Here is an 11,750-nt window from a genome sequence, read left to right as displayed (position 1 = left end):
GGCCGGGAAGAAAGGGAGGGGGGATTAAAGGAGCGTCCTCAAAATCCCCTCAAGGACCCCTAAAATCCCCCTCGGAACCCACAAAATCCAGCCCGGGATCCCCAAAATCCCCTCAGGGGCACCAAAAATTCACTCAGAATCGCGAAAGTCAACCCCGTGACCCCCGAAATCCCCAAAATTCACTCAGAATCCCGAAAGTCAACCCCGTGACCCCCGAAATCCCCGTCGGGACTCCCAGAATCTCCTCAGGGACGCTCAAATTCCAACCCGACACCCCTAAAAATCCCACACGGGACTCCCAAATCCCCCCGGGACGCTCAAAAATCCCCTCAGGGACCCCCAAAATCAACCCCGGGACCGCCAAAATCGACCCCAAGACCCTCAAAAATCCCCTCAGGGACCCCAAAAACCAACCCCAGGATCCCCAAAATCCCCTCAGGGACACCCAAAATTCCACCCGGCACCCACAAAATCTACCCCGGGATCCTCAAAATCCCCTCAGGGGCACCAAAAATTCGCTCAGAACCCCAAAAATCAACCCCGGGACCCCCAAATTCCAACCGGAGACTCCCAAAATCCCCTCAAAACCCCCAAAATCCCCCCTGGGGCCCCAAAAACTCCACTCGGGACCCCCAAAATCCCCTCAGGGACACCCAAAATTTGCTCAGAACTCCAAAAATCAACCCTGGAATCCTCAATATCCCCCTCAGGGACGCCCAAAATCGAACCCAAGACCCCCAAAATCCCCTCAAAACCCCAAAAATCCAACCTGGCGCCTCCAAATCCCCCCGTGACCCTCAAAATCCCTCCAGGACCCCCAAAATCAACCGTGGGATCCCAAAAACTCCGCTTGGGACCCCCAAAACCCCTAAGGGACCCCTCCGATCTCACAGACCTTACAGGAGGACCTGAGACCCATAAAATCCCCCCATGGGACCCAAAAATCCACTCAGGACCCCCAAAATCCCCCCTGGGACCCCAAAAACTCCACTCAGGACCCCCAGAATCCACCTGGGACCCCCGCGATCTCCTCACAGACCCTTCAGGAGGATCTGAGACCCCCAAAAATCCTCCTCAGGAGCCCCAAAAATCTGCCTGAGACCCCTAAAATCCCACCTGAGACCCCCAAAACCCATCAGGGACCCCCCATATCTCTTCACAGACCCTTCAGGAGGATTCAAGACCTCCAAAATCCCCTCAGGGACCTCCAAAATCCCCTCAGGACCCCTGAAATCAACATCAGAACCCCTAAAATTCCCCCTGGGACCCCAAAAACTCCACTCAGAACCCCTGAAATCCCCTCAGGGACCCCCAAAATCCACCTGAGACCCCCAAAATCCTGCCCAAACCCCCCAAAATCCCCTCAGGTACCCCCAAAATCCCCTCAGGTGCTTGGGAAACAGGAGGTGGCCCCTGGGTCACCTGGCCCAAAGTTTCCCTCAGCCCTTCAAAGGAATAGGAGGCAGAACTTTCACAGTGTAAGGACTTGGTGCCATTCATGGTTCTAATCCTGAAATCAGAAGTTCTGAAGGGTTTTTCCTTGTTGTTGAATCCAATTTTAAACAATTCTAATTCTTAAAAAAAAAAAGAAAGCAGCAGATTTTTTTGACGCTTCTTAAATTGTTTCCTTTAATAGGAAGTGCTGCTTTACTCTACCTTGTGCTTCAGAAACAAACGTTTGCCTTCCAAAAATATACAGTGTACACATCCTCTGTAGCTATAGATACAAACATTTACAAAGAAACAAGCAGGCTGGAGTGGAGGGAAAAAAAAAAAAATAATCACAGAAGGCCTTCCCAGAGCCAGAGCAGCCGGGCTCACCCTGATGTAAACAGCACCGGGCTGCTGCAAAAACATCACAAAAAGTTCCATACCCCGCAGAGGTTTGGGAACATCACAAAAAGTTCCATACCCCGCAGAGGTTTGGGAACATCAGGAAAGCTTCCCCAGTCCGCAGAGGCTGGGATGGAGGAATTGCAGAGGAATCGATGTTGTCGGTTCCCATCCCCTCCTTGTCCCGGGACGTGCACCCGCCCCAGCGCTGCCCGGGGCCGCGGGCGGAGCTCGGCTCTGCTGCTCCCCAGAGGAAAAGGCGCTTCCCAGGCGTTTGGGTTTTGTCTCCGGGGCTTGCCGGGCTCAGGGCTAGCGGATGGGCCGGTAGGGGAAGGCGACGCCCGGGATGAAGGTCTGCACGGGGTGCGCGGGCAGCGCGGGGTAGCCCAGGGGAGGGGTGTGGATGTGCGGGTAGAAGCCGGGGGGCAGAGCCCCGTGTGTCGGCTGCTGCACCGGGCCCGAAATCACCAGCTGGAGAAGGCTGTGGGGAGAAATTCACACAGGAGAGACGTGATTAGAGCGGCTTTTGGTGTGGTTCTAAGGGTAATTCACATCCAGCTCACAGCGCTGCTGGAGAAGTGCATATTGCGTGGCACTGTGCAGATATTTACCATGTGTAATTTGGTGTATTGATTAGCAGTGCTGTATTAACATCTTAATAATATGATAAATGTAGTCTTGTAGTTAAAAGGTAACTTTTGTAGTTAAAATAAGAACAATGTTAGTGGGATTTTTTTAAGAAAGGAATGAGGCACTCGCACCAGATAGCAGCCCCAGGACATCTGAGTCTTTCAGAGAAAAGGAATTTATTGCCTCATTATCAGAAGAAACGAACTTCTTCCTGCCTCGAAGGTGCTCTTAGGATTCAGAAGAAGAAGTTGACACAGAACATAATCCTGTGTTTGAATGGAATTTATGCATCATGTATGAGGTGTATGAATATGCAACAGGCTGTTGCTTTTAAGGGTTAATCCTTTGTTAATGTGTGTCCTTTTCGGGCTCGTGCTGCCCTGGATGTCCATAACTCTTTGTCTTTATTATCTCATATTGTCCTAATTCAAATGGTCCAAATTATTATTACTCTAATTGTATTACTATTTTTATAACCATTTTATTACCATTAAACTTTTAAAATTTTAAAAAGAAGTGATTGGCGTTTTTCACAGCTGCTGAGCACCAGGAGAACAGTGACACAATTCTGATCTTTACAGCTGCCAGGAGACTTTTTCTCCCTTTCCCCACCCTTTTTTTTAAGCCCTACTCTTTTAGCAAAAAGGCAAGAAGCAACTGCAAAGCTAGAAGCAGTTGCAAGAGCTCAGTCAGGTAAAACCAGTGGGGAATTAGAGATGGGACAATTAGGGGCAGGTTCCTTGCTGGAATTTCATTTCCCTTTCCTGTGCCTTTGTTCTAACACACACTGAAGCCCCTTTCTGTCAGGAATCCAGGGAGGAAGCATCCAGGACTGTGTCATCTTTATCCCTGTGCTAAAGTGCACATGAATAAAGGCCAAATTCCACAGGGACAAATTTTTAGAGGAGATTTTGTCTCAGCAGCCTTTGAGTGTCTTGGAACATGCATCAAAGCCAACAGAGCTGTAAAAAGTCTCTTACTTGTTATGTGGTAGCCTGGAGCACACAGTCCTCAAGTCATCTGAAAGAGGACACAAGATTGACAATAAGGATAAAGCAGAAATTAGAGTGGTTTTCCTCTCTGCTGTCCTTTCTAGGAAGGTCAGATAACTGAATAATCATTAATTTTACTGATTAATTACTGATTACTGAATCTGTCAGTAACCTATCATCATCAGTCAGCAAGAGATACAGAATCCCTCTCTCAGGCCCAAAACCTTCATAGGAGAGAAAATATTTCTCCATTTCACCAACTCTCCCCACCAGCCCCTTCACTGTTATAATGTTTGATATTTAAGAGAGATAAGCCTTGGGATGGATTTTGCAATACCAATACATCAACAAGAAGTAACTGAGACATAGGAAGCACAAGGTGTGACTCTGCCCAGTACCTGTTTTATACTGGTTTTGGGTTTTTTAACCACTGTTACCTTAAAGAATGGGTTGGGGTTTTCTTGCTGGGATCTATCAACTAGAAATTGCACTTTTATCACCTCCAAACTTCTGCTAAAGCAGAATAGCTAGAACTAAGGAATTTAACAACATTTCCCATTGATAAAGTGTTTTCAGGAATAGCTTAAGAACAAAATCCTGCCTTTGTAGACACACACAGCCCCAAAAAATTGAAATATCTGAACCCCAAACACTGAAATACCTGATATTTCAGCAGCCCCTTACACTGAACTACCTTCCACAGAAAGAGCAAGTGCTCAGAATGTTCCAGCTAAGAACAAACACAGCTGAAATCAGCCCTCAGATCAAAACCCTCTGATTGCTGTTTGTTCTTATAACACTCAGAGTTACTTTCTAAAAGATGAGGAGGAAGAATAGTGAAATTGGACCAGCAGCACTGGTTCAGTCAGGACAAAAGCATCAGATCCCTGTTTGGCAGAGGCAGTTGTGGTCTGCACTTAATGTCCCAGCTGTTAGAGAGCTTCAAGCCCTCTGGTTTAACCTAAAATTGTCTGGTTTTAAAGAGAATATCACAAGAGAAGAGTCTGTGTGGCTGACCCTGCCCTGTGTTGAGCCACTTCCTTTTTATCTCTCTGCATGTCTTTTGGAAAGAAGTGGCTTTGGAGGCAGGAAAGCCAGACAAAAGCCAGGCTAGCAGCCCTTTTTTACTGAGTTTAGCTGAATTTGGACACCCTGTAATGGGGTCTCATTATAGGTGAGCTGAAGTCACAAAAGTTTCAGCTGAAGATAAATTATTTGCTTTTCACATTCTTTGTCTAGCACACCCACCCAGGGGTTTATGTGCTCGTGGCCTCTCCTCCAGCTGGCAGACTCAGAGAACTTATACTGAAGAAAATCAAACAGTGCTTTTTAAATGGCTACAGGCAATTCTGAGGGGGACAAAGTGTCAGACACCCAGATACAGTGTCTGACACTGCACAGTGCAGGGCTGTGGATCAGTCCCCACTCTGACCCACCCAAAGCAGTGAACTCTCCTTTCTTACTCTCCCTCCAGCTATTTTTCCTGAACTATTTTGTGCACTATCACTTTCTAACAGGGAAAACTACTGATTATACTGTGAACACCTTGATCTTTATTCCCTCACCCCAAAACTGCCTCTTACAACTTGTGGAGGAGAAGAATCCCTTGCCAGGTCTCTGCCAGCCCCACAGGCAACTCACCTCTGGTGCACAGGAGAGCTCCTGATGCCATGGCCACTTGCAAAGCCTGAGCCAGCCTGTCCAGAGCAAGTTCAATCTCTTTGGATGCATTGAGAGGATTGAGTTCATCAGACAGTCTGTTAATGTCCTCCACCAGAGGAACCACGTGGTCAAAAGGCACCAGCCCCAGGCGCCCATAAAGGTTTTTCTCCGTTAAATGCCCCTGGAGCATCATAAGGACCTGCAGGACACACAGATGCAGCTTGGAATAGAGCTGGTGGCAATCCCTGTCTTCTCCTGAAGCTGAGTCCTTGGCAATTTTGCTGGGAGGGTGTCCATTGGAGAGAGAGGCTTTTTTCTTCCTGGTGTAGGCCAGGGGGGCCTTGACGCACCAGCGGATGAGGCCGGTGAGCGGGGTGAGCTCCAGGAAGCCCATGGGCAGGTTGGCTGCGATGGGAGTGTTCAGGAAGGTGATCAGGATCAAACGAGGGTCCTCAAAGATCCAGGAGACAATCAGCTCCAGCAGGTCTGAGGGAGGGATCAGCTCATCTGCAGATAGGAGGGTTAGTGGTGGGTAAGCTGAGCCTTTGTTATTTTATTTATTAATTCAGGTTCTAATTAGTCTCTCACATACACTCATCCTACACTGTCCCAGTTACAATTTCTGAACCTCCCCAGCTCTACTGTTTTTCCCAAGAGACAACTATGTTCCTGTCACCTTCATCTTCCCCACCCATTCCAAAGATACCACCAAACACTGATATTTATCCCCTTTCCCAGCCAAGATTCTCTTGTCATTTTCTTCTCTGCCACCCATCATCTGCTCATTTTTTTCCCTAATGTAATTCTCCATTTATCCCTGGCCACAGGAAGCACGATGGGCAAGGGAAATAGGAAAAGCTTGTTGGGTGAAGAGAAGGAAGTGCCAATAACTTAACTCATTTATTTTAATCCTTACATACCTAAACAAATGTGTCTTGTGGAAAAACACAAAGCAACAACACAATTACATGACATAGAAAGGATTATAGGATTATGTAAAGCTTCAGGTGAGAAGAGAAAGATGGTCATGAACTTGACTACAGACAAGAGAAACCCTGACACATCATCCTGTCACAGGGGGAATGCTGCATTGGAAGAGCAAGCTCCCTTTTTCTGTGTCACCAAAAAACAACTCAAATAAAATAAGGAATTTAAAAATTACTTCCTATGACTCAAGCTATTTCCTTTCTGACATGATGATGGAATATAAAATCTGAGCTCTGAGCTCTACCAAATACTTTATAAAAACAACATAAAGGCTAAGCCTGAACCTCTCTTTCACCCTCAGTAATGCCAAGCTGTTTATTTGGAGAGGAGTGTGCAAAGCATTTCCTTTATCAATAACAGCATTTGCTTTTCTGGAGTGTAGGTGGTGTTGGTACTCAGTGTATGGCTGTTCTCTGATCTACCATGAGCCTTCTGTGGCTGAGTAGAGCTAAATCAATCTCATTTTAGACACCTACAAGTATCTGAGCAAGAAGCTGAGGCAGGCTGTGCCACTGGCAGGTCACACACACAGTTAAAGAGTGCACTGGAGTTATGTTGATTGTGTTTCTCACCACTGCTCCACAGAAATCCTGCTCCAGCCTGCCAACATTCAGAACTTGTTTAACCCCTTTTTGGAAGGGATCAGACTGACAGGCAACTGACTGAGCCCAGACAGATCAACTTTCACTCCCAGAGCTGCTCAGTCAGCAAGGCCCCATGTCCTTTGCCCTCTGTGGGGGACAACGCCCTTTGTGTCAGGTGTTCCTGGCTGCTTCTCCAACACAGACTCTCCCTTGTTTCCCAGAGAAGCTGTGGAATCCAAATCCCTGGCAGTGCCCAAGGCCAGGCTGGACAGGGCTTGGAGCAACCTGGGACAGTGGAAGGTGTCCCTGCCATGGCAGGGGTGGAACAAGCTGAGCTTTAATGTCCATTCTAACCCAAACCAGGCTGGAATTCTAAGTCAGCCACAGAGGGGTTATTTTTATTCCCATCCCAGTGCCAGATGAGGCAACAGCCACACCCCTGAGCTTCCTCTGGCAATAATTACATGGTAACACCTCTTTAGGATTCCAGCAGTTACATCCCTTGCAACAGTTCACTCATGGTGCATGACACTGCAGTTCTCACTTGGAAAGAGGCACTTTTACCTGAGGAGAGGTCGTAGAGAGCTGTGACTGAGGTGATGAACTGGCAGCAGAAGCGAGGGCTGGCAGTGAAGATCTGCTTCAGGGTCTGGATGGAGCCTGGCACCAGGTTGCAATAATCATCCACCAGGGCTCGGGCCAGCCTCACACAGAACACAGCTGGGGTCCTCTGCAGGGACAGCACACAGGGGACACAATCACACCTGTCACTGCTCCCCACCTGCCCCATTGGCACTGCCTTGCTGTGGGTGCTCTCTCTCAGCTCATCAAACACCCACTCTCACAGCAATAAAATCACTGTACTGCAGTATCAAAATAGACTGTGATAGCTTGAGTTTATGTCACAGGCATCTTTTCTGAAAAATCCTCTCCTTAGGATTTTTCCTCCTGAGAAGCTGAGAGGCCTCAGGAACAAAATGTAAACATTGATTATCTGCTGCTGTGGAATGCAACAGGTGCATCTGTGATTGGTCTCATGTGGTTGTTTCTAATTAATGGGCAATCACAGTCAGCTGGCTTGGACTCTCTGTCCCAGACAGAGCCTTTGTTATCATTCCTATTCTATTCTATTCTATTCTATTCTATTCTATTCTATTCTATTCTATTCTATTCTATTCTATTCTATTCTATTCTATTCTATTCTATTCTATTCTACTCTATTCTAAGCCAGCCTTCTGGTTAAATCCTTTCTTCTATTCTTTTAGTATAGTTTTAATGTAATATATATCATAAAATAATAAATCAAGCCTTCTGAAACATGGAGTCAGATCCTCACCTCTTCCCTCATCCTAAGACACCTGTGAACACTGTCACAAGTTTACAGCAGCTGTGGCTTAAAACTGAAACCTTTTAGATCAATATTTTGACTTAGAGAGCTTTTTTTAATACTTCAGCAACATTTTTTTCCTGTGAGGGCACTGAGGCCCTAGCACAAGTTGCCCAGAGAAGCTGTGGCCTCTCCAACCTGGTCTAGAAGTGTTCAAGGCCACACTGGACAGGGCTTGGAGCAACCTGGGACAGTGGAAGGTTTTTCTTCAATTTGGGATGAGCTTTAAGGTCCTTTCCATCACAAACCATTCTGTAGTTCAACTGGTTCAATCCCAGAGCAACTGGTTCAGCTGCCATGCCTGATATTTTTAATGTGGAAAATATTCTGTGTGTGAAATCCTCACGTCACTTAACAGCTGCCATGTGAAATAAAAATACACCTAGTCCTGCTACGTCCCATCCTGCCCTCCCAAAAACTCACCATGTGGGAGAAAAGGGACCCAGCAAACAGGAGATCTGCCTCCTCCCCCCTTCCCTCCCAGCACAGCCTTCCTGCTCCTGCCCCTGTGTCAGCTGTGAGCTCTGCACATCCCACAGGGGCAGCAGGAACAAAGGTGCACTTCCCAAAGCCCTCGGTGGGGAATCTCAGTGGGAAAGGAAAAGACAAAGGAGATCTCCAACCTGCTGCATTCACAGAAGACAGACACAGGTATTTTGTGCCCAAATTTCAACGGGTTTGTCTCTTCCACACCCAAACCTGCACATCAGGAAGGGTTTATTTCCCAAGCTCCAGAGTCAGCTTCTTCAGGCAATGTGACCAAGGTTTCCTCCCTGCTTTGGTCAAAACCTCCACTGAGCCCTTTCAATATGCAGGGTTTGGAGGGTTTACTGACAGTAAAAAAACACCCAAACAATTTTTTTCTCCCATTGCAGCACATTAATGGATTAGCAAAGCTCTCCCTGATGGCAGAGCACAGGAATGGGCACAAGCACAGACATGGGACAGCTGAAACTGCCAGGGAGGAGGAGCTGACTGTGGTCAGCTGTGCCCCAGCTCACTGTGCCCACCCTGGAGCACACCCTGAGCCCTTCCCCCAGGCACCCCTGCCTGCACAGGAGCTGTACCTGCAGCCAGAAGGCAGCACACTCCAGCACAGGCACCCTGCAGACAGCCACTGCCATGGAGACCAGCTTCCCCAGCAGGGCCATCCTGCTGTCATCTGCTTTGTTCCCCTGGGGGCTGAAGAGAGATGAGAAGATGACCTGCCGGACTGAATCCTTGGTCTGCTCCTGGAAATAATTGCACATGATCTCAAGGAGCTGAAGTTCCTGAAGTGGGGTCAGTCTCTGAAAGAAAACAAAAGCAAAGCTGTAAAATACACTGAGCCTCTTGAAGGACCATAAAACAAGTGAAAAGACAGGAACAGCAAAGGCTGAGAGCATCCCTTTGGGCTAAGGGACTCAATATTTATGCACAGCACACACATTCAAGCTTTCTGAACCACCAGTGCATTTATGTGGTGACACTGAAGAGCTCCAGGTTTCATTTGAACACCAAAGCTGGTGCTTGCTGCACCTGCAAGTGCTGCCCACCAAGTGAGAGATGAGACTGACATTGCTGGGGGAGGAAATATTTCCTCCTTGAGAGCACTGAGAGCTGCAGGGCCACATACTCCAACAGCCACCAGCACCTGTGACTTCTCAGTGCTCATCTCTGAGCTCCAGCTCCATCCCAAACCCCCCAAACACCCTGGCAGGGCCCAGCTGCAGCACTCGGGGATGTGGGCAGTGCCCAAGGTCCCCACCACACCTGGAATCCTGGGCACCCATCAGGGACTGGCCAGCAGCCCCCTCCCTGCCAAAATCCTCAGTCACCAGCACCCCAGGGACCCTGAGCTGTCATTTTGGGGCTTTAGCTTCCAGCAGGAGAGACCCAGAGACCCAGTGCTGCCCATCTGAGCCCTCAGCAGCAGAGCCTCGGGGACCCATTGCTGTCCATCTGAGCCCTCAATCTACAGTAACAGAGCCTCATAGACCCAGTCCTGTCCATCCCAGCTCTCAATCTACAGTAACAGAGCCTCATAGACCCAGTCCTGTCCATCCCAGCTCTCAATCTACAGTAACAGAGCCTCAGGGACCCAGTCCTGTCCATCCCAGCTCTCAGTATCCAGTAACAGAGCCTCAGGGACCCAGTCCTGTCCATCCCAGCTCTCAGTATCCAGTAACAGAGCCTCAGGGACCCAGTCCTGTCCATCTCAGCCCACAATCTCCAGCAGCAGAGCCTCAGGGACCCATTGCTGTCCATCTGAGCCCTCAGTCTCCAGCAGCAGAGCCTCATAGACCCAGTCCTGCCCATCTCAGCCCCCAGCCCGCGCCGGAGGGCTCCTGTCCCGTCCTGAGGCCTCAGGCTCCAGCAGGAATCCTGTCCTGAGCTCCTGGGCCTGCCCTCGTGTGTCCCCCGCGCCCCCCGGGCCGGTCCCGCTCCGCCCGGGGTGTCGGTGCCGCACCTTGGGCGGCGCTCCGCGCTCCTTGGGGACCTGGAAGAGGAACTCCTCGAGCAGATCCGTGGGGCCCTTGTCCACCAGCGGCAGCGGCGAGTTCTGCAGCTGGCTGCTGAAGTAGATGTCCAGGTGGTAGAGCACCTCCTTGGCGGCGCTCAGCGCGTCCCGCCGCAGCAGCGAGTGCCGGATGTCGCTCATGGCCCCGCTCCGCTCCCGCTCCCGGTCCCGCTCCGCTCCCGGCCCCGCTCGGCGCGGCCTCCCCTCGGCGGCGCGGACGGGCGGGCGCTACGGCGGCCCGGTCAGGACAAAAACGGTCACGCGCTGTCGCCGCCTCCGCCGGCAGCGCCGCCTGGCGGGCCCGCCCGCGGGGGTAACGGGGGCCCAGCCGTGAGGGAGCCGGGCCCGGGATGGGCGGGGAGCACCGGGGCATGGGGGCAGCTTGTCCTGGGGGACTCAGACAGGCGGTGCCAACCCTGGGAGGAGCCTGGCCCTGAGGGGGTATTGCCCCTGGAGGGACACTCTTGGCCCTCTGGTGCTGAGGTTGAGCCAAGGGGTCTCAGCATGGAGGGCTGGAGCTCTGGGCGTGAGGGGCATGGAGCTCTGGGCATGAGGGGATATGGGCCATGGGGGCTGCTGCTTGGGCTGGCTCAGGGGCTCCTGCCTTGGGAGAAACTTGGCTCTTGGCTGTGGGCTTTGGGAAGTGCCCTTTAGTTCCTGCTGCCCTTGGGGGATGTGCAGGAGTGGGGTTTAGCCCCGGGGGGAGGATTGGCCCTGAGGGTGGTCCAGCCCTGGGGGTGTTGGCATGAAAGGGGTCTGATCTTTGTGGGGTCTGGGCCCAGAAGTGGTGTTAAACCCTGGGACTCTGCTTGGAGGGGGTCTTAGCCTGGGTGGGACAGGATCTGGAGGGACCTTGTCTCAGGAGGGTCTTGCTCCTGGGTCTGGCCCCTGGGGGGTTCCTGACCTGAAGAGGGATTGACCATGGAGGGTTTGCCTGGGGAAACCTGGGGAGCCTGCTGGGGGTTCTAGGTCCAGCCCTGATCCCGTGGTGGGGAGCAGCCCTTCTCTGGAGGGTGCCTAGCTCCAGGGGAGAGGCTGGCAGGGCCCCCAGCCCCCCAAGGATCAGTGCACACCTTCTGGGAACCACAGCAGCTGCCTTTGGAGGCAGGGACATCAGCCAAGGCCACTGGGACAGCGCTGTGTGAGTGGCTGGGGTGGAGAGCTGCCACCCCCCA

General features: G+C 50.8%; 1 protein-coding gene across 1 annotated transcript; it reads right to left on the bottom strand.

Annotated features, from left to right (window-relative positions):
- Positions 1-1,600: 1,600 nt before the first annotated feature.
- INTS15 (integrator complex subunit 15) lies at positions 1,601-10,760 on the bottom strand. The gene is made up of 6 exons (XM_063171207.1): positions 10,525-10,760; positions 9,143-9,364; positions 7,253-7,418; positions 5,097-5,624; positions 3,444-3,483; positions 1,601-2,314 (listed from the first exon to the last, which is right to left on the bottom strand). Exons 1-6 carry the CDS (start codon positions 10,714-10,716, stop codon positions 2,143-2,145), a joined length of 1,320 nt encoding a protein of 439 aa, XP_063027277.1. The 5' UTR covers positions 10,717-10,760; the 3' UTR covers positions 1,601-2,142.
- Positions 10,761-11,750: the final 990 nt, after the last annotated feature.

The sequence above is a fragment of the Melospiza melodia genome, chromosome 18 (assembly GCF_035770615.1).
Source record: "Melospiza melodia melodia isolate bMelMel2 chromosome 18, bMelMel2.pri, whole genome shotgun sequence".
Classification (NCBI taxonomy): Eukaryota; Metazoa; Chordata; class Aves; order Passeriformes; family Passerellidae; genus Melospiza; species Melospiza melodia.
Note: the sequence above shows the minus strand (reverse complement) of the source record. Positions and strands in the feature narration are given on the sequence as shown.

Bases quoted from the DNA above. Each gene is read 5' to 3' on its own strand.
- INTS15 (XM_063171207.1), bottom strand. From the start codon at position 10,716: ATGAGCGACATCCGGCACTCGCTGCTGCGGCGGGACGCGCTGAGCGCC. The intron at 5,625-7,252 runs GTAAAAGTGCCT...TCCTATCTGCAG, and splicing joins TCTCTACGACCTCTCCTCAG to ATGAGCTGATCCCTCCCTCA. The intron at 3,484-5,096 runs GTGAGTTGCCTG...GTCCTCTTTCAG, and splicing joins AGCTCTCCTGTGCACCAGAG to ATGACTTGAGGACTGTGTGC.